General features: G+C 37.5%; 1 protein-coding gene and 1 long non-coding RNA gene across 6 annotated transcripts in view; one reads left to right on the forward strand and one right to left on the reverse strand.

Annotated features, from left to right (window-relative positions):
* Positions 1-709: 709 nt before the first annotated feature.
* On the reverse strand, positions 710-15,969 carry ARRDC3 (arrestin domain containing 3). 5 transcript variants are annotated; one of them, XR_003119895.1, is made up of 8 exons: positions 15,409-15,969; positions 11,356-11,437; positions 9,272-9,419; positions 8,160-8,262; positions 7,247-7,503; positions 6,437-6,599; positions 6,003-6,195; positions 710-3,447 (listed from the first exon to the last, which is right to left on the reverse strand). XR_003119895.1 is itself a non-coding variant. In XM_025388561.1 (8 exons), exons 1-8 carry the CDS (start codon positions 15,686-15,688, stop codon positions 3,391-3,393), a joined length of 1,245 nt encoding a protein of 414 aa, XP_025244346.1. In that variant the 5' UTR covers positions 15,689-15,969; the 3' UTR covers positions 710-3,390. The 5 variants fall into 5 exon arrangements, 4 of the variants coding, with proteins under 4 accessions (XP_025244346.1, XP_025244347.1, XP_025244348.1 ...); XM_025388561.1 differs by having other exon boundaries at positions 6,003-6,157; XM_025388562.1 differs by lacking the exon at positions 15,409-15,969 and adding an exon at positions 12,078-12,914 and having other exon boundaries at positions 6,003-6,157.
* Positions 12,966-18,613, forward strand: part of LOC112626464 — a 37,855-nt gene continuing 32,207 nt past the window's right edge. Inside the window, exon 1 of the long non-coding RNA XR_003119896.1 lies at positions 12,966-13,523. This is a non-coding gene — a long non-coding RNA (uncharacterized LOC112626464). The remainder of the gene's footprint in view (positions 13,524-18,613) is intronic.

Genomic DNA, 18,613 nt, shown 5'->3' on the forward strand with positions numbered 1-18,613 from the left:
GACTTTGAGACCAGCCTGGGCAACACGGTAAAATCTCATCTCTACAAAAAACACAAAAATTAGCCGGGCATGGTGGGGCATGCCTGTAGTCTCAGCTACTTGGGGGTCTGAGGCAGGAGGATTGCTTGAACCTGGGAAGTCAAGGCTGAAGTGAGCCGAGATCCTGCGACTGCACTACAGCCTGGGCGATGAAGTGAGACACACTCTTAAAAACAAAAAAAATGTAACTATGTTATGTTTATGTACTCTTGAAACACTGGTAATTTCAACACAACACAGTGAGAAGGAATTGGTGCCTGTAAGTGAATTATTTCACGTGGTTAAGTTTGCTTCATATTTAAGATTGAAATTTAGAGTCTGGACATAGTGTCTCACGCCTATAATCCCAGTGCTTTGGGAAGCCAAGTTGGGAGGATTGCTTGAGGCCAAGAGTTTGAGATCAGCTGGGGTAACATAGTGAGACCATGACTACAAAAAAATTAGAAAATTAACTGGGTGTGGTGGTGTGCACCTGTAGTCCTAGCTACTTGGGAGGCTGAGACAGGAGGACTGCTTTAGCCTAAGAGTTGGTCAGTAATTTTCTTTAGTACAGACCTAGATACAATTCTTACCCAGAATGGCTTAAAATAGAGCTTAATTATAAGTTTAATGTATTTGCATGTATGGTGAGTTAGTAATATGATCAAGATTCAAATAAATCTCCAAACAATTATACAAAACAGAAAAAAACAAAACACTTTATTTTCCACAAGGAAGAGCAATAGGAAAAATTAAATCATTTCCCACATATTGTTTTCTTAAAACAGAGCCTACAAGGACATATTCAGCACCAAATAAAAAAGGAAAAAAAAAGAGAAATTACAAACAGCCATAGAATATAATCTATAAAGCAAACATTTAATATTGCACTTTGTTTTGCTAACATTTTGGATTTTACTTTTCCTAATTGAAAAATCAGGAATCTATCTTGAATACTGGAATACAACTGTGAACCTCACATCTTATGTCAGGAATTGACCAATATTTTTTAAAAAGTAATGCCTCTAAAGAAATACTTTTTAATGGGGAAAATAAAACTTTATTTGATAAAGTTTTATACATTTTAAAGTTTTATCACATTTTGTGATCCAGTGCCAATTATCAGAATATTGGTCATTCTTGCTTCATGTGTTATTTGTAAGAGTATATAATGACAAGTATTCCAATGCTATGCATATCAACAATTGTTCCCTAGTCAGACATAAGAGAGAAAAGGGATTTTCTGACAATCCCCCCAAAAACAAAAATAAAACCACCAAATGCCCTTTATGCCAAATATTCCATTAGCTTTTTTTTGAGGGGGACATTCACAAAATGATTTAACAATAAAAAAATACTTCACCCCCATTTCCTTATTATCTAGTATTAGTTTGCTACGGGAGCCCAAACCCTTTAACCGAATCACTTAAAACGCGATTCATTTTTACACTGGGCTTTCTTCACCCTGTCAGCATTTTTCAAACATGAATTGTCTTCCATGTTTTCTTAAAGGCCACTTATGGAAAAGCCTATTTGTTTTGTATGAGCTTTAAGACAGTATTTAACCAGGTCAAGCACCAAGCCAGAGCTACTATTATTTTCAGCCACTTTATTAACTGTGGGGTTAAATGGCAGGATAGATGTAACACCCATTTTACACGTATGTTGCAACATCAGAGATGCTGGTTTTCTTTAAGAACATCAGAGCTGAATTCCTTCTAAAATACAACAACAACAACAACAACAAAATAAGTACACTTGGTACCTTGGAAAATGCTGAAATGCTATCATGAATGCTGGTATATTTGTTATGAGCCAACAGAAAATTACCTTTAATATAAACTATAATTTACTTATGTGATTGTTCTTCCTATGTAATCTATACATGATCAAAGTGAGTGATTTCTCATGTTTAGCAAATTGTTCTTTAGGTAATGAAAAACAGTATTCTCATTAGAAAAACACAAAAATACAAAAGATTTATCGCAGCAAACGTTCTAGTATTTTAAATTTTGAAGTTATACACTTTTGGAATAAAGTTGAGTTTTCATGCTATATCAAGCCTGAGCAAGATAGCAAAGGTACAAATTGAGCTCTCTAATCATAACCTTAATATATGTATTCCTGCTCATTAATATACTTTGCACCAGCAAAAACGATTTCCAACATATGTGTTTTGGAGGTAATTAAGTAACTCTGTATAAAAATAAATGCACTTCTCCCTCCTTTCCCCAGTGAATGGAAAACTTCCATACTTTTAAAATAATAATAATAAAAATAATTTTTAAGAGCAACAGCCCTCAACTCTTTGCTGGTGCCTGCCATACTGCCTTTCTTCACTCCATTCTTAGCTCAGCTAGTTTCTTCTTGCATGTCATGATAAAAAGGGAATGTGGGTGGGTTATAACTTTTGTGTATGTCCCGTTTCCAAATTTCCCTCTCCAAAAAGCCAACCAAATAAACGAACAAACAAAAAAAAAAACAGTGCAACAAAACACAAATAGCATTCCAACAGTTTGGCAAGTGATGCGTTCACCTGAGATTAAGTGATTTTAGGCAGTCAGTAACAAAATGCTGCTTTGCTGTAATAGTAGAAAGGCAACAAATTTTTAAAAGAAACCAAGAAGGTATACAATCTTGACAGTCTCTTATTAGCTTCCTCCTCTCATCTCTTTTTTCCCCACATTATCTGTTGCGTATCTACTACAGTAGGCTGCAAAACATACAGCAAAAAGGATTGGCTTGAAGGCATTTGATGTTTGTAAATAAATCCACAATTGGATCCAAGCTGAAGAGGTGATACATGGTCAGCCTAGTAGGACAATTCTGAGCATGTGCATACGCAGGTAAAGTCCAGGCTATATTAAATTAAAAAAAAAAAATGTCAGTGCGTCTTTTCATGTTAAAGTTTTTTCAAAGCTTTCTTTTGTTCCTTGTTGTGCTGACCACAAACAAGTTTTAAGAGTATCAAGAGTCTGGCAAAAATAGAAAAAAAAAAAAAAAAAGCTGTAGTGACATCGAACCGCACAATGTAAGCATTGAGCATGTGCAAATTTTCAAATCAAAAGAAGGAGATCATCCCTCTTTACAACGTGGTGTCTTGACACGTACGACCATAGGCTAAGAAGACTGCTCTGAGTATGTGCCAGTTTTAAAAGAGAAAAGCTTAGATCTTCAAGCATGTTGGAGCAGTCCCAGAATGTTGCTGTAGGCTTCTAAAGCATGATCACTGGTTGTTTCATGTATTCGCCATTTTTCTGGGCAAAAACAATTCCACTTCCTCTGAAACGTGTCTCCAAGATACTTCTCTGTCCTCAGCCGGAGGAGATACAGTTCAGAACCCACATCAACTTGATTCAACCAAGTGTTCCTTCAACGAGAGGGGCAGGATGGTCTGTCATCTGCTGACTGATCAGGATTTGGATCAATCTAGAAAGAAATGAGAAGAAAAGTTTACAGAGTTATTTCATGAGGTCTAGGAAGAATGCAGCAAATGATTACAATTCTGAATACTAGTCAAGAAATGTAATCAGAGAGAGCATACATAGCTTGTTAGCATATTGTAGCCAATTATAGCATATTGTATCCAATTATTCTCTTTTCATATCTGAAATGCTATGTGGGGAGGAAAGGGTGCTGGTACCTATAAAGTACCTGATATTTAATTACTAGATTAACAAGATTAAGGTATGTCTGAATAGTCGCCTATTTCATAAAAATTAACAGTAAAATTTTATCATTGAATGAAGACTTACTCAGTATTGTAGTAGTACTTAATTAAGACCTAAATACACAATATAGAATATCTTCATAGCAATCATCTCCTTTTGTAAAGTACCCCTTTTCATCCTTCTACAAAAAAGTTAACCCACTGCTTCCTCTGACTTTGGAAAAATGAAATTGTGTAAACAATTCTCTTTGTTTATATAATGTGCAAACAATTTGTTTACTTACATAAACAATGTGCTTATGTGAGGTAATAACTCATGGGTGTAAAACTCCAGAGATGGCCAAAAAATGCAGTGTGTGTATCAGGAAGTAAAACTACTGAACCCAAAATACTCAAGAGATTTTCTCTCACCTTCTTTATCTTTGGAGTGACTTTCATATGTACATATTTTTTTTTTTTTTTTTTTTTTTTTGAGACGGAGTCTCGCTCTGTCGCCCAGGCTGGAGTGCAGTGGCCGGATCTCAGCTCACTGCAAGCTCCGCCTCCCGGGTTCCCGCCATTCTCCTGCCTCAGCCTCCCGAGTAGCTGGGACTACAGGCGCCCACCACCGCGCCCGGCTAATTTTTTGTATTTTTAGTAGAGACGAGGTTTCACCGTGGTCTCGATCTCCTGACCTTGTGATCCGCCCGCCTCGGCCTCCCAAAGTGCTGGGATTACAGGCGTGAGCCACCGCGCCCGGCCTGTACATATTTTTAATGAAAAGTTGCTTCTCAGGTACAAAGATAATAGAATGGTCACAGAAAAGCAAATTGTTGGGTTTAATATATTTTTTACTGAAAGAGCTTTTGGATGAGACCCATCCACTTGCATTTAAATGTGGAACAACCCAAATTACCTCAGAAGCTTTAGGTAAAACACATTTTTGAAGGAAAAAAGTCAAATAACTCTTAGTTAAATCACACCCTGAACATATTTTAGAGTTTTAAAAGTTGCAAATTATCTTTGGTGCTTTTTAAAAGGTGGCAAAATTTTCCCACAAATTGCTTAAAAGTGAACTATACTTAGATTGCCATTCTTTTTAAAATGCCTCCTTGAACAGCTAGGGAGCCTCAAATCAAGCCAGAAATGACTGACTTATAATAAGCAAGAAAGAAATGTCCAAGTAAAAATGTAATGACAAAATCTGTAGCAAGTGACAGAACACTTTTAGCATCTAACAGAAATTTTATGTATTAGTAGAAAAAAATTATGTCTCATGAAGAATTCTGAATATTCTATAATCAATGAATGAAGAAGATCTCATATTATTGCATCCCAAGGAAAACTGACCCTTCCAGTTATGGTGTTAAAAAAAAAAGAGAGAAATTTGATGAACAATCCCCCTGATGTTTAATTTGGGAGTAATATTTCAGTGTAAAACAGCTATGTAAATTACAGTAACCGAAAGAAAAAGCTGATTCTAGTAATTTACAGAATTATTTTGGTATCAAAACCAACTCCAAAACCCCTTAAAAATGTGTACTAGTGGCTAAAGTCACTCTGAAATATCGTGAAATTGCTAGATACCCTACCTACTTACTCCTTGTCTTTACATATACTGTTCTTTCTGCCTTTTGAGAACTACTCATTCTTCACAATTCAGCTTAACGGTCACCTTTTCAAGAAGCCCCACCTGATTCCCAAGACCCAATAAGCTGCTCCTCAAATGAGCTGTGCATTTTATCACATTATGATGTAATATTTTGCTTCTTAGCTTGTTTTCCTCAGTAGTCTGTGGGCTTCTCCTAAGGGCTATGTTTATTTACATTTAAGTGCTTAGCTGCCATCAATGAGATAAATGAAAATAGTCTAACCATGTGGGAATGTTGTTTTAAGATGTTATCACAAATACATTATTTCTTATGACTGAGAATGTCAAAATATGCAAGAATTGGAAAAGAATCATGAATAAGATAAATTCTAGCTATTAAATCACTGTTTGCAAAATGCCAGTTCTTCCTATTGATGCTTGGATATACAAACTTCTTCCTTCAAAAAATGTGTCTCAAGATACAAGTTTAAGAGAAAAAAAAATTAGTAATTCAACCTGAGGTTAGATCATTGTCTTAATTCCCTAACAAGTGAACAGTCCTACCTCTATCTCAAACTTAGTAAATATTGACAACCTTAATCTTAACTTTTACTCTGTCATTTTAAATTATTTGTTCTGTTATTATCATGATAATCAAGATCTAATTACATTAAAAAAAAAAATGCCTGCAATGCTATTTCCCAAGACAGCCAGTTCATTGCATACTTAAGAGTAGGTACTTACTTCTGAATAAAGAGGCGGAGGCAAGAACCGAAACTCCTGGATATATGCAAACAGTGGTCCTTGAAGCGCTCTCTCAAAGTCATCACAAGCATTCACTGGTGCAAGATTGTTCCGCCTTTGTTCCTCTGTTACCACTTCTGCATAGCTGGGTGGTGCTGAAGGAAAAAGATACACGCAATTCGAACAGCATGTTCTTATGCATGTCAAAATACACAAAATAGTAGGTATTAAAAAGCAATGTCAAGGTAAAATAATAATTATTTGTTTGGTGATTAAAACTATGAAGACATATAATCAAAACTGAATATTAGGGGCACATCTACTTTCTTTAGGGGAAGATTACATTCATTTAGGGTCATAAAATATCAGAAGCAAAATAATTTTCTTGATAATAATAGTAAGAGACTAAGCTTAGATATGTATTATCAAATTACCTTCAGGTCTTTCAGGAAGTGATAAACTGAGCCAGTTCATATTCATGCTACACTGACTGCTTACACTTGAGGTTCTGCTACCAAATGGATGTAGAGGAATGGTACCGATGACAAGTGGCAAATTAAGAAATAAATCCATAGCTCCAGGAATATCCACATATACCTAAACATTGCAAAGAAATATTACGTTTAGAATGCCAAGTATGATTTCCTTTTCAAAAACTAATAACCAATTTTAATGTTATTTGAAACCCCCATTTACTTCATTTTTTATCTTACATACATGAAAAGTTTCTCTTTTATGTATAATTCTATATAGTACATTTACATATAAGGTATAGTACATTACATATAAGTCAAACTATATAAAGAGTTATGTATTTCATATGTCACTATATATGGAATTAAAAAACCTGGATGTAAGACAAAATTATGTCTCCATAACTTTAAGATTAAAAACAAAACAAAACAAAACACCAAAGACTTCTTGGGCCAGGCACTGTGGCTCAGCCTCTAATTCCAACACTTTGGGAGGCCATGGTGGGTGGATCACTTGAGCCCAGGAGTTCAAGACCAACCTGGGTGACATGGTGAAACTCCATCATGACAAAAAATACAAAAATTATCCAGCCCTGGCTACAGGCACACTTGTATTCCCAGCTACTTGGGAGGCTCAGGTGGGAGGACCACTGGAGCCCAGAAAGCAGAGGCTGCAGCAGAGCTGAGACTGTGCCGCGGCACTGCAGCCTGGGTGACAGGTGTTTCAAAAAAGAAAAAAGAAAGGAAAAAACCTCTTAAATGTGTACATACCATTAGTGAATATTCCACACGGATTATACTACAGTCGAGGATAGAGGGAGAAACTGGTGGAATTTTCAGCAACTTGCCATTCCACGTCTCTGTCTTTCCAGATGATAAGGATTCCCCACGCAAGTTAGCCACAAGCTGTTTTACTTCCTTCATTTTCCCTTTGGCATAGAAGGCCTGTGTTTGGTAAATGGCTGCCTTTGGCACCACCATTCGGGAAGAGCAGTTCTCAATCTCAGCAAATATCTGAATTGATTCACCTAGAGAGGGAAAAATATATACATATCTACTGTTAGAAAAAAATAACAAAAGAAATCAAGAATCTTTTTTTTTTTTGAGAGAGTCTCGCTCTGTCGCCCAGGCTGGAGTGCAGTGGCCAGATCTCAGCTCACTGCAAGCTCCGCCTCCCGGGTTTACGCCATTCTCCTGCCTCAGCCTCCCAAGTAGCTGGGACTACAGGCGCCCGCCACCTCGCCCGGCTAGTTTTTTTTTTTTTCTTTTTTTTTGTATTTTTCAGTAGAGACGGGGTTTCACCAGGTTAGCCAGGATGGTCTCGATCTCCTGACCTCGTGATCCGCCCGTCTTGGCCTCCCAAAGTGCTGGGATTACAGGCTTGAGCCACCGCGCCTGGCCAAGAAATCAAGATTCTTAAAGCTAAAGTAAGAAAGAGCAACTAACATGCACGAAAAGGTGTCCTAGGAACTGCAAATAACTTAAGAGTCATAGAAATGAACTCATCAGTAGCTAGTTGAAAAAGGAAACTACATTCTATTTTGTGAAAAAACAAATGGAAAAGCACAATTTGTAATTTCACAAAAGAATACGATATTATGTTGATATTTAATAGTTATATTATAAATTTATACACAAAAGCTAAGTGAAGAAAGTTTTTTGTGGGAATCTACCTCATACATACCTGGGGTATAGCCCTTCCTTTCAATTTTGGCACTTAAGGATATTGGGCCTGAGGTACAGAACCAGCAACAGAGTGTCTTTTCTTTTGTGCCTGCTTGGGGTGACTGTAAGAAAACAATTTAGAGAAAAAGGTCAGTGTATGGATTGGTACAATCAATACCAGAATATTTTAAAATATAATCCTAAATTTGTGGAAAAATAAAAATTAAAACTGGTTTTGCTTTTTTTTTTGGATCCAGATATACTTCTTATTTTTTAACTAATTGATGGTTTTGAATTATACCATTACTTTTATTTTTATATAAATTTCCATTCAATTAGAAAAAAAAGGTAAAGGGTGTACAGCCTTTCCCATAAACAGTTTTTTAGTTCACACTATTTACAAATACAGTAATGAAAAACCAACCAAATAAAAAAAACCCTTTCCACATTCCATTTAAACTGCCTTAAAAAGGCAGCACAGAAAGCAATCTGACTATAATTCCAAATGTTAACATCTTTCTCTGAGAATATAAAAAAAATGTAAAAAAAGGAAAATGCCCATTTCTTATTTGCTTTAAAGATGTTATCATTTGTTTAAACCAAATACAGTTTTAAGTCAAATTTGATTTATTCTCAGACAAATGCAATTAAAAATAGATTCTTTTAAAAAAGGAGTTTTTTTAATGAAACGAATGATTCCCCATTATTTGACAACTATCCCTCTATTGGAATAACAAAGTATAGTACAAATTTTAGATTATGATATTGTCAAGTTAAGTGATATTGTATTACAATAAAAGATACTACTGTCCTTCTTCCACTCAAATCATCCAAGGACCAGATCTGTTTGTTGTTATGGCTTTTGTTACTCATATTGTGAGTAAGAGATACTTCATATCATATACTGGTCTTAGTTTCATATTTACTTAAAGGTACTACAATGTCAAAAATATGAGCATATTTGTCATTAATTTCAGTGTTCTTGACTGTATTTAAGAAAATGTATATTTATGGAATTTTAAAAGAAAACCAGTATTTCTAAATTATGACAACTGCATAGTTTAGGTGATTGATTATTCTTTAATATTTATATGCCAAAAACAAAGAATGAATAATTCAGTCAATTCTTACCAGTAATGAAGGAGTGTTGATATCTATATGCTCAAAGACTGTAAATTCCTTCTTTAATTTTACTGGTAGTAGCCAAGGCCTGTGCAATTCGGCTTTCACCCAATAGCGCACACTGCCATGTCGGCCTTCGAATGAGGTAGCAAGTGGTCTGTGCAGAATATAAAGGTCAATATATTAATTTTATACCTCTTTCTAACAATTACACAGTAGGTCAGAATAGAAGTGTTAATATATTGTATCGTTTATGTACCAATGAGGTATCAAACATGTAATTTAAAAAATTTCCAAAGGGATAAGTCATTGGGGAAAAAACTTTCTGTTTCCAAGTAACAATAAACAATAAATATCTTTAAAATTTTGCTTTAAAAAGCCAGAAGAATACAATCCATTTAAACTAAGAGGAGGCTACTTTTAATGATGGTGGCAAAATTATGAAAGTTTAATGGACATTTTTTGAAAAGGCCAAGAATTCAAAAACAAAGTTGAGAATGGTTTAACTATTTCTACTGATAAATTCTAGACACTGGTTAAACATTCAGACCAAATTTCCTATAGTACTCCACTTCTCATTAGTCAGATTATCATCTTTTTATAGCAACTAATTAAGGTCTAGAAAAGGCCTGGAATAGTCATTATAGTTTCAAAAATTTCACATTTCATAAGTTTACTGAAAAACTACTTTTGTATCTCTCAGTTTACTCATTTTCTAATTCTTGTTTGGCTGTTCTCTAACTTTACAGGCTTCAAAAGAAAAAGAAATAGTCCTCTTGATCTATGTCAAGAGAATCAAAATTTTTTTTTAACTGTCAGATCTTACTTGTGAAAGGTTTTATTTTAGCTAGTTCAGTCTCTTTTTCATAATTTCATTAGTAAAATACTCAGTGTTCAGTTAGTTACAAGGAAGAGTGCTAGCTTAGATTAGTATAAGGAACACTGGTGTTTTCACATTTTTTTTTGCATTTTAGACTCCCATATTAACTTGTATATAGCAGAGAAATAAAATCTTAAACTGTATGCTAATAATTATCCAAAGTTTATGTTAAATGACTTTGGTTTACAGATAGAACTTTAACATTAAATGACCCTGAAAATACTCAGGCCCCATATTAGCGTTATTCTATTGACAAACTTTAATATTTTTCTCAGAAATTAGATGAGGGCATTATATTCCAAATAAAATTCTCAAATAATATAGTAAATAGAATTTTCTAAAAAATACCATTTATGACTTCTCTCTTTATATAACATCTCAAGCACTAGAATTAACAAATGTAGAATTATGTACATTTGTCACCTGACAAAATCTTATGTAATCTGTTTATTCTCCAGAATAATCGGCACAAGTGCCATTTTGCAGGTTTTAGTATTTGCTAAAAGGCATTATTTTTTTAAAAAAAGTTTGTATAATCTCTTCCAACAATCTGTCATTAATTCAAGAATACACCACTTTCCTTTTTCCTTTCTTACTAGATTCCAAGTTTTGTATCAACGTATCCTTGATGTATTTTTCCTTTTAAGCTTGGGTCATATCTCTTGTGTGACCTTCCCAATAATTCTTTGTACAGAAGTTATTAAGTTCATATCAGGAGAACAACATTTCTAAAGTTAGGATATTCCTAATTATTTTTACTTTTGAAGCTTACTGCTATCGGTTAGTTATTGGTTAGTATTAGCAGAAAAGGTGGAACACAGAACTTTTTATAAATTGAAGCTACTGAGACTTGATAGGGTCTTTTCTCATAATGACAATTGATAATAAACTAAGTATAAAGTGGTTATTATTTGACTAGCACCTTCCAATTCACTCATGTTAAAGGAAACACTATTCCTATTTTAAAAACCTCATGAACATTGGGATAGAAGACTGAAATTTGAGTATGCTTTCTATAATTTTGCCACGGTAGATTAAAAAATAGCTTCTTATGTTTAATATATTGTTTTCCTCTAGCAAGTTCCAGTCATGAAAAGGGTTTTTTTTTTTTTTTTTTTTTTAACTAAAAGTGTTTAAATTTAGAATACTTAATTTTAAAGAAATGCGCTGATCATGGGTATGTATAAAAATGCCTATTATTTATAATACTTACGTCTGTGGAAGCTCGAAGCTGAATGCATATTCATGCCTTCCTGAATGAATAGTGTGGAAGCCTTCTTCGGAATTATCATCATCTAAAAGAAACATAAAAAGAAAACAAAGAGTTTATTATTTGACATTTACATACTCCGCAGGGTGGCATAACTTTAAAGATGCTTACATAATAATTAAGACCACAAAACAAGCTTTGGAGTCTGAGAGAGCCGAGTTCTAATTCTAACTTCATCATTTCCTCTGGACGAAATAAAAATCCCGTTTTCAGTTGCCTTATCCGTAAAATGGGGATAATGAATACTCACACCCCACAGACTTTTATTTTTTAAATGGAAAATGACCCAAACTGTAAAGCATCTGTTGATAAAATAGTATATATACTCAAAAGGCTCGGGTCTCACATCATGGTAAGATAATGTTATCTTTGTCTCCAGCTGTTTGCTAAAATTTATCGCATGAAGACTACAATGTATCAAATAAAAACTGTTCGTGCAACCCTTTTAAACATATGTCAGTTTAGGGGAAATAATGCCAAAGATGTGAATAGAATAGATACTCCAAAACCACTAGAAAACTTTGTCAAATAGATGGAGTAGAAAAAAAAAAAAAAAGGCACACACATTGATTTTGTCAGTTTTGTAATTAAAAATAATTATTTATTGACCTAAAGTGATCACAACACTCAGTCCTAGCAACGATTAAAATTTGCATAAACTATACCTTAGATCATTACCAAGAACCGCATTTAGGAGGTGCCTACTTATAAGGAAACAATATTGTCGGACATTCTTGAAGAAGATGAAGTCTAATTATTAACAGTTTCCAGTTTCTATAAAAAAAGGAATGACCTTTCATTTTACAACCAATTTTTTTGGTCAAATTTGTTTTTCAAGTGGCATGGAAATAAAGAAATATAATCGAAAATATGGGAGGGGGTTCTAGATAATTAAAATACTTATTTAGCATTCTAAATAATTACAGAAATATCTTTTAGTTTTCTCGGTGTAGAAACCTTTACGATTAGCCCCCAGAGTAGAAAAAACTGGCATATTATTTAACTTTCCTTCAGCAAAGTATTGAATATACACAAAAAACGTGATGCCTCCCTGATATCAAACGAGAAAAGGGGGGAAAAGCATGTATACGTCGATACTTTTATTTAAAAATCACGGTAATTCGCTTATGTCTCCATACAATTTTCCTCGTCCCCTGTGCAAATCCCCTGAACAGATTTCGGAACCAAAAACTAGCTGATGAGCTGGGGGCCATTTAAATTCGCTCCCCTCGAAGGCGCCCAAAGTTCGCCTTCCTCTCCCTTTCTTCCCTCTTCGCTCCCTTTTTGTGCCAGCTCAGCAGTCTCATTGAGGCGAGCGGCGGCGGCCGCGCCGTGGTAAACAAGTGCCGGGCTGTCAATCAAGAACTAGACCGGAGCAGGAGAGGACCGGCCTAAACCGGCGCGAGCAGATCCCAGCCGGCCTGCTCGCGCGCCGCCGCCGCCGCCCGCGCGCCCCGCTATACATACGGCATACGTCGCGCGGCGCTCGCGCCCGTGCCCGCACAACCTAGCCTGCTGGACGAGGGGCGGGGCGAGCGAGCCGCGGCGCTTCCGCTTTACACGCCCCAGCCGGCGACCGGTTCGATCTGGCTCGGGCCACTCTGACACCTTTAGTTTCCGCGAGGAAAACTGGGGCGGCCGAGGGGAGGCGGGGGCCTGAAGCTTTCGGAAAACAATGGGGGAGGGGGCAGAGAATACCCTTCGAAGCCCCCACCCAGATTTCGATATTGGAATCATTTTCTTTCTTCCCCGGGCCAGCCTCTGCTCTGTCCCCTCAGGTCAACTCAAGGTAGCCAGTGTGGCGACTGGAGAGGTCGGGGAACACGCTTTGTTTCAGAAGCGTTCACAGGAGTCCCCTGACACCTCCTACCCGGAAGATAGCTAACGGGGGTCCTGCCAACCCTTCCCATCCAAATTCCATCTGAAAAGGATTTTCCACTAAAGTTGGGTCCCGGGCCATCCGGCACCTGTAAGGCCGGCAGGAGCGTCTGCCCTCAACTCAGCTAAAGCCTGAAGTCGTTTCCTTTCGATGGTCCTTAGCAGGCCCAAAAGAGGGGCGATAGAACGTGATGTGACACGGGCCGGGCGCCCCCAGAAGCCCGGGAACAAACGTGAGTATGGACTGGGTGGGGGTGGCTCTGGAGGGACCTTTACCGGCGCACGCCGGTTTCCTAGCCTCGCCCCAGCACCGGCGCGAGCCCCCTCTCCCCACCCGCCCGCGCCCAATCCAATCAGCGCCTGCCATCGCCTTAGCAACAGGCTAACAAACCTGGCTCCGCCTATCCCGGGCGCCCGGGGCGGAGTCTCAGTTACCAGGCTAGTTTGAGAGCTCCCAGTTTCAAGTCATTGAAACTATTCCAGACTGAGCTCGTCTACGCGTTGCAGGGTTTGGGGGGCATTTTGTAGGGGGTGCAGGGCATTTAGTTTTCTTTACTATGAAATCATGGTGTAACTAATGAAATTATATTTGTCCTCACAACTCATTGTTCTACTTTTCCCCCATTGCAAGTCTCCACCTCTTGAAGAAAAATCTGTTTCTTTCACCCATTTCATAAAAGGCTGCAATATTCAGAAAGGTAGAAACACAAACTCATCTATCTGCTTTTCAACAAATACCAAGACTGTCATTAGGCATCTGCATCTCCTATCAGTGTTAACGCTTGGAGACATTAATTAGTTATTTCAGGATGCAAAGTACCTGTATCTACAAAAATCCTACTAAAGAACTGAGTTCACCTTAATAGTTTCAGAAATCATGCATTAATACTGCCCCTCAAAGCATCCTTCATTTCTCACTTGCCTTAGTTCAGTCATCAGCACCTCTCCAGGATGTACGTTTTTAATATAAAAAAGAAGGTAAAATATGTCTCTGATTTTTTTCTGAAAAATCGCCAACATCTGAACTAAATACTGCATTAAAAAGGAGAGGCACAAAAATTACATAACCAGTTTTAACATTATATTCTTCTTGGGCTAGGAATTAAGTCATCGCCACCACCTGACGCGTGTAACCAATCTGCTGAGAGCAGAACAAGCGCCCCTCCTCACCACCCCCCAGAACTGGTCCGAAACAGGATTGAACCGCTTCTAACAAAGGGTGGAAACTTAGAAAAACAAGCCTAGACTCTCCTATATTTCCACAATGTAACCATTTAAACAATAGATTGGAAATCTCAGGACTCCTTCTCCCTTTGACAACCTTTTATCTCCCTCTTCTAACCAAAAATCAAATCGAGTGTGCCCTATACTTTTCAATTCCATTTGACTGGCATGGGTTTCATTGAATGCACGTTCCAAAGTTAGACATGATGCTCGGAAAAGAAAATTACTGATCCTAAATGGCTTCTAAAACTGACTCGATACCTATCATAATGACAGACAGTACCCTTTAAAATAAGGAATGCTGGGTGTAAATTTTTAAAGGAATGGGAAAGAATAGAGAAAAAAACACGTGGGGTGTTGATACCATATGTCAAAATAAGCCACATAAACCTTTTATGAAAGCACAGTGATCAATTCTTTAAAGTCTTTTGCATTCCAAAATTAAAAATGAAACACGCCCATTAAGCCTCTTAAAAATGTTATTACATTTCTTGATTGAAGTTCAGTTTTTACATCTTAGGTTGCAAGTAAAAGGGCAAAAATCTAAGACTGCAGCTTTTAGCAATTCATTTGAAAATATATTAGTAAAACGATTGCATTAGATTCAAGCAGAATTTATAAGGTGCAAATGGACTACAAGCGCGTATGGCACAGACCAAGCCGGGTATAGAGGTAGTTGAATAAGTGTAGTTTGCAGTCACTTTGCAGATGCCTGCATGCATTACGGCTTAACACACGATGAACGTCAAGGAGAATCCAAACCTTCCAACTTTGCTAACCTTTATCAAACTGCTTAGTTATACTATGAGTAGAATCACGTTAATTCAGAAAACTGAAAAGGTACGTTTCCAAAGAAAATGAGTCCAATGACTTCTGAATAACAGAAAAACTTACCTCTTTCGTGCCCAATTAAGATGTCTTTATGGTTGAAATATTCTACTTCTTCAGTGTAATTCTGTGTATAGGCAGTATTGGAGCCGGCGTTTCTAGATTCAGTCCAGCGTACTTTCGCATGTCCTCTTGCATGAATTTTAAGAGATTTTACTCTGATTTCCCCAGTAACTTCTAAATTTACCCTTCCTGAGACAGTATCCCCACTAGAATACACAGGGACATTGCTGTCATTAAGACAGTCAAAGCTTATTGTCAAACTCTTCACCTTTCCCAGCACCATGTTTATAACAAAATCTATAAAAATATAATGTAAGACAAAAAAGTCAAGATCGCATATAAAATGTGATCTTCACTTAACACTGATCGATATTTTTGCCGTGCAAAATGCTTGCAGGCCGGATCAGTGATTCTCTACAAATAGTTCATTGAGATTTCTTAAAAAGTCAGGGCAGCAGAAGCTGCTGCTCCGCGCTCCCGCTCGTCTCAGTGGTCTCCTTACAAAGACGGGCGGCTAAAGGCTGCCAGCTCACTTTAAGAGCAGCTTTGTGAAAAACAACCCCAATGCGCAGGCGCAGGCCGCGGCTGCTGTCCGCCCTCCCTGCGCGCCCCCTCCCGCGCCGCGCCGCGCCGCGCTGCGCTCGCTCCCTCCCTTGCTCGCTCGCTCCCGGGTACAGTAGGTGTAGAGTTAGGGGAAGGAGATACTGGAGCTGCCGGCCGGCTGAAGCTGACTTCTCTTCATTGTGGGCTCCTATTGGTAGGCAGGCTGCCGTATACCCTCGACGTGCTATCTGGAGCCCCTTACCGAGCACACTCTACTGGAAAGATAATGGCAGAGTGGGGCGCGAGGGGACAAGGCCTGGGTGGGGAGTTTGCAAAGCCAAGTAAGGATAAACTGCAGTGACCACCCCAAAGCGTGCGTTACTGGCACTGCAGCGTTTTACCAACTGCCTGGATGGGAGGAGGAAAAAGTGATGTGTGAAGAGAGATGGGGGAAGGGAGAAACCGGTTGGGCAAGCGGCCGATTGTTGAGCATAATCTAACGAATTTTCAAAGAAAACGTAATAAAACTGGACAAGAAGTATTGTTCATAGACAAGAGCATACTTGGCTTGTATTTTTTTTTTTTTAAACCAGTACTTTGTAGGCAAGGTGGAAATGAACTCAGTCGAGGTCAAAGGAACCTTAGTCCTTTGAAGAGCGAGGTAGAGAAGCAAGTACAATGTAATCAATAGGCTTTTTTGTCTCCTCAACTTCTTTCTCCTACATCGCTTAATTAGATAGCACCGAAAAACAACCAAGTTGTTTCCAGGATGACACGGGTGGGGGCTGGGGGGAAGCTTGACCACTTCCTCGAAGGAAGAAAAAGTCCTTTTTAAGACACCACCTACGGCTAGATTTGCAGAGTAAGACATGATTACAACTCCTGTGTCCAGAGGAATAAGAATAGAGTTCGGCCTAAAAAAATACCACCTTATAAAAGGCATATGACATAGTGGTTTAGCTGACATATTGTTTGCAACAGAATCGGAAAATCTTTGTTAGAAATTAGTGAAGCGCATAAAATTGTTTTTAAAAAGCATGATTTGGTATATAAATAGGGGTTAACTGTGAAGCTTTAATTTTCGGCCGAAAGAGCCTTGGACCATTTAACGTAGTAATTCTCATGATACATCTTAAATATAGGTACATTTCTCTTTTTATTGTGAATGTTTGGTAAAAAATAGCAGTGCTTTCGTCACATCACACTGGGATTCAGAGCCTAACAGCATAAACTCATCTAGATTACTGGCAATCAACAGAACTGCCTTACAAGAGAAATGTAGAAAGAAAAAATATGAATCTGGTGCTATCTCTCTCTCTCTCTATATATGTATGAACAAAAATACCTTGGAAGATTTTTGGCTGTCCGTGTCTAAACATTTTAGATTCTTTTGCGTAGTGTATTTGGGTAGGTTGAGCCTATGAGTCACAATAAACTAAACTTATTGGTCTTGCTGTTTTCTTTATTTCAAAAGAAACTAAGCTTTTGGGGGCTGGATTTTAGTTGACAAGGCAGTATCTTGGACTCAACAGCAATATATAAAAAGTATAAATATGCAAACTAGACAATGAGCAGGCCATTTATTTCAGAGTTTAGATCACTATGCGTAAAATTATAAATTTGCATATTTAAGTGGGAAAAACAGTCTTATCTTTTTCCCCCCCTCTTGGTTGACACCTGGTGGAAATTCTAGGTAAAGTACCTGGGGCCTTGTACTAGCTTTGATTACAGATACTACTTGTGTTTTTTCTCCACCTAGTGGTAGAAGTGGTGAATTTCCTAGAATAACAGCTTTTCCTCAGCATAATGTCAATGATACTTAATAAGCATTCAAAAACCACTGAGCAAGGAATGGATTTAAAAGTGTAGTCCACAATGAATACATAAATTCATTGCACATTTGTGTCTACATTTGTGTTAAAAATTATTAAGGGTTAGTGAACAATAGCTGAATTCAGATTTTTTTAGTAAAATTTATTTAATTAGAATATAACTTATTTCAGAAAAAAGAATTAAATACACCAGAATTGCATTTAATAAAACAGAACTCTAAGAAATTTATCTGTAGTTTGGAAAATTGTTTTAAAATATTAAGTGTTTCATTCCTGTTACTGTATAGTACATTATTCTTTGTGTTTGAAGCTTTCAGGATCTTTTGAATAGTTGTCTTTATTATTTATTTTGCTATTTTTTAAATTTTCTTTTTACTGTGTCTTCTTAAATACTTAGGTAACTGGCAAATTTCCAAGAAATTCTTACCAGCTACCATTTTCATTTTGATTTTTTGAGATGGAGTCTCAACTCTGTCACCTGGGCTGGAGTGCAGTGGCACAATCTTGGCTCTCTACAGCCTCCACCTTCCAGGTTCAAGCGATTCTCCTGCCTTAGCCTCCAGAGCAGCTGGGATTACAGGCACGCACCACCACCCCCGGCTAATTTTTGTATTTTTAGTAGAGATGGTTTCACCATGTTGGCCAGGCTGGTCTCGAACTCCTGGCCTCAAGAGATCCGCCCGCCTTGGCCTCCCAAAGTGCTGGGATTACAGACCTGAGCTGCTCGCTCCTGGTCTCTCCTTATCTTTTCATTTCTTAAAAGAAAAACAAAAACACTTGGACCAGATTTTGAATGTTTTCTCTTGTTGCTTTCATAACTTCCCCCTTTCAGA

The sequence above is a fragment of the Theropithecus gelada genome, chromosome 6 (genome assembly GCF_003255815.1).
Source record: "Theropithecus gelada isolate Dixy chromosome 6, Tgel_1.0, whole genome shotgun sequence".
NCBI lineage: Eukaryota > Metazoa > Chordata > Mammalia > Primates > Cercopithecidae > Theropithecus > Theropithecus gelada.

What these genes read in the sequence shown, in the direction of transcription:
- ARRDC3 (XM_025388561.1), bottom strand. Translation starts at nt 15,688, where the DNA reads ATGGTGCTGGGAAAGGTGAAGAGTTTGACAATAAGCTTTGACTGTCTT. An exon ending in AGCTTCGAGCTTCCACAGAC is followed by an intron (nt 9,420 to 11,355) that starts GTAAGTATTATA and finishes TATTCTGCACAG; the next exon opens with ACCACTTGCTACCTCATTCG. An exon ending in GTGTGGAATATTCACTAATG is followed by an intron (nt 6,600 to 7,246) that starts GTATGTACACAT and finishes TGCAATGTTTAG; the next exon opens with GTATATGTGGATATTCCTGG.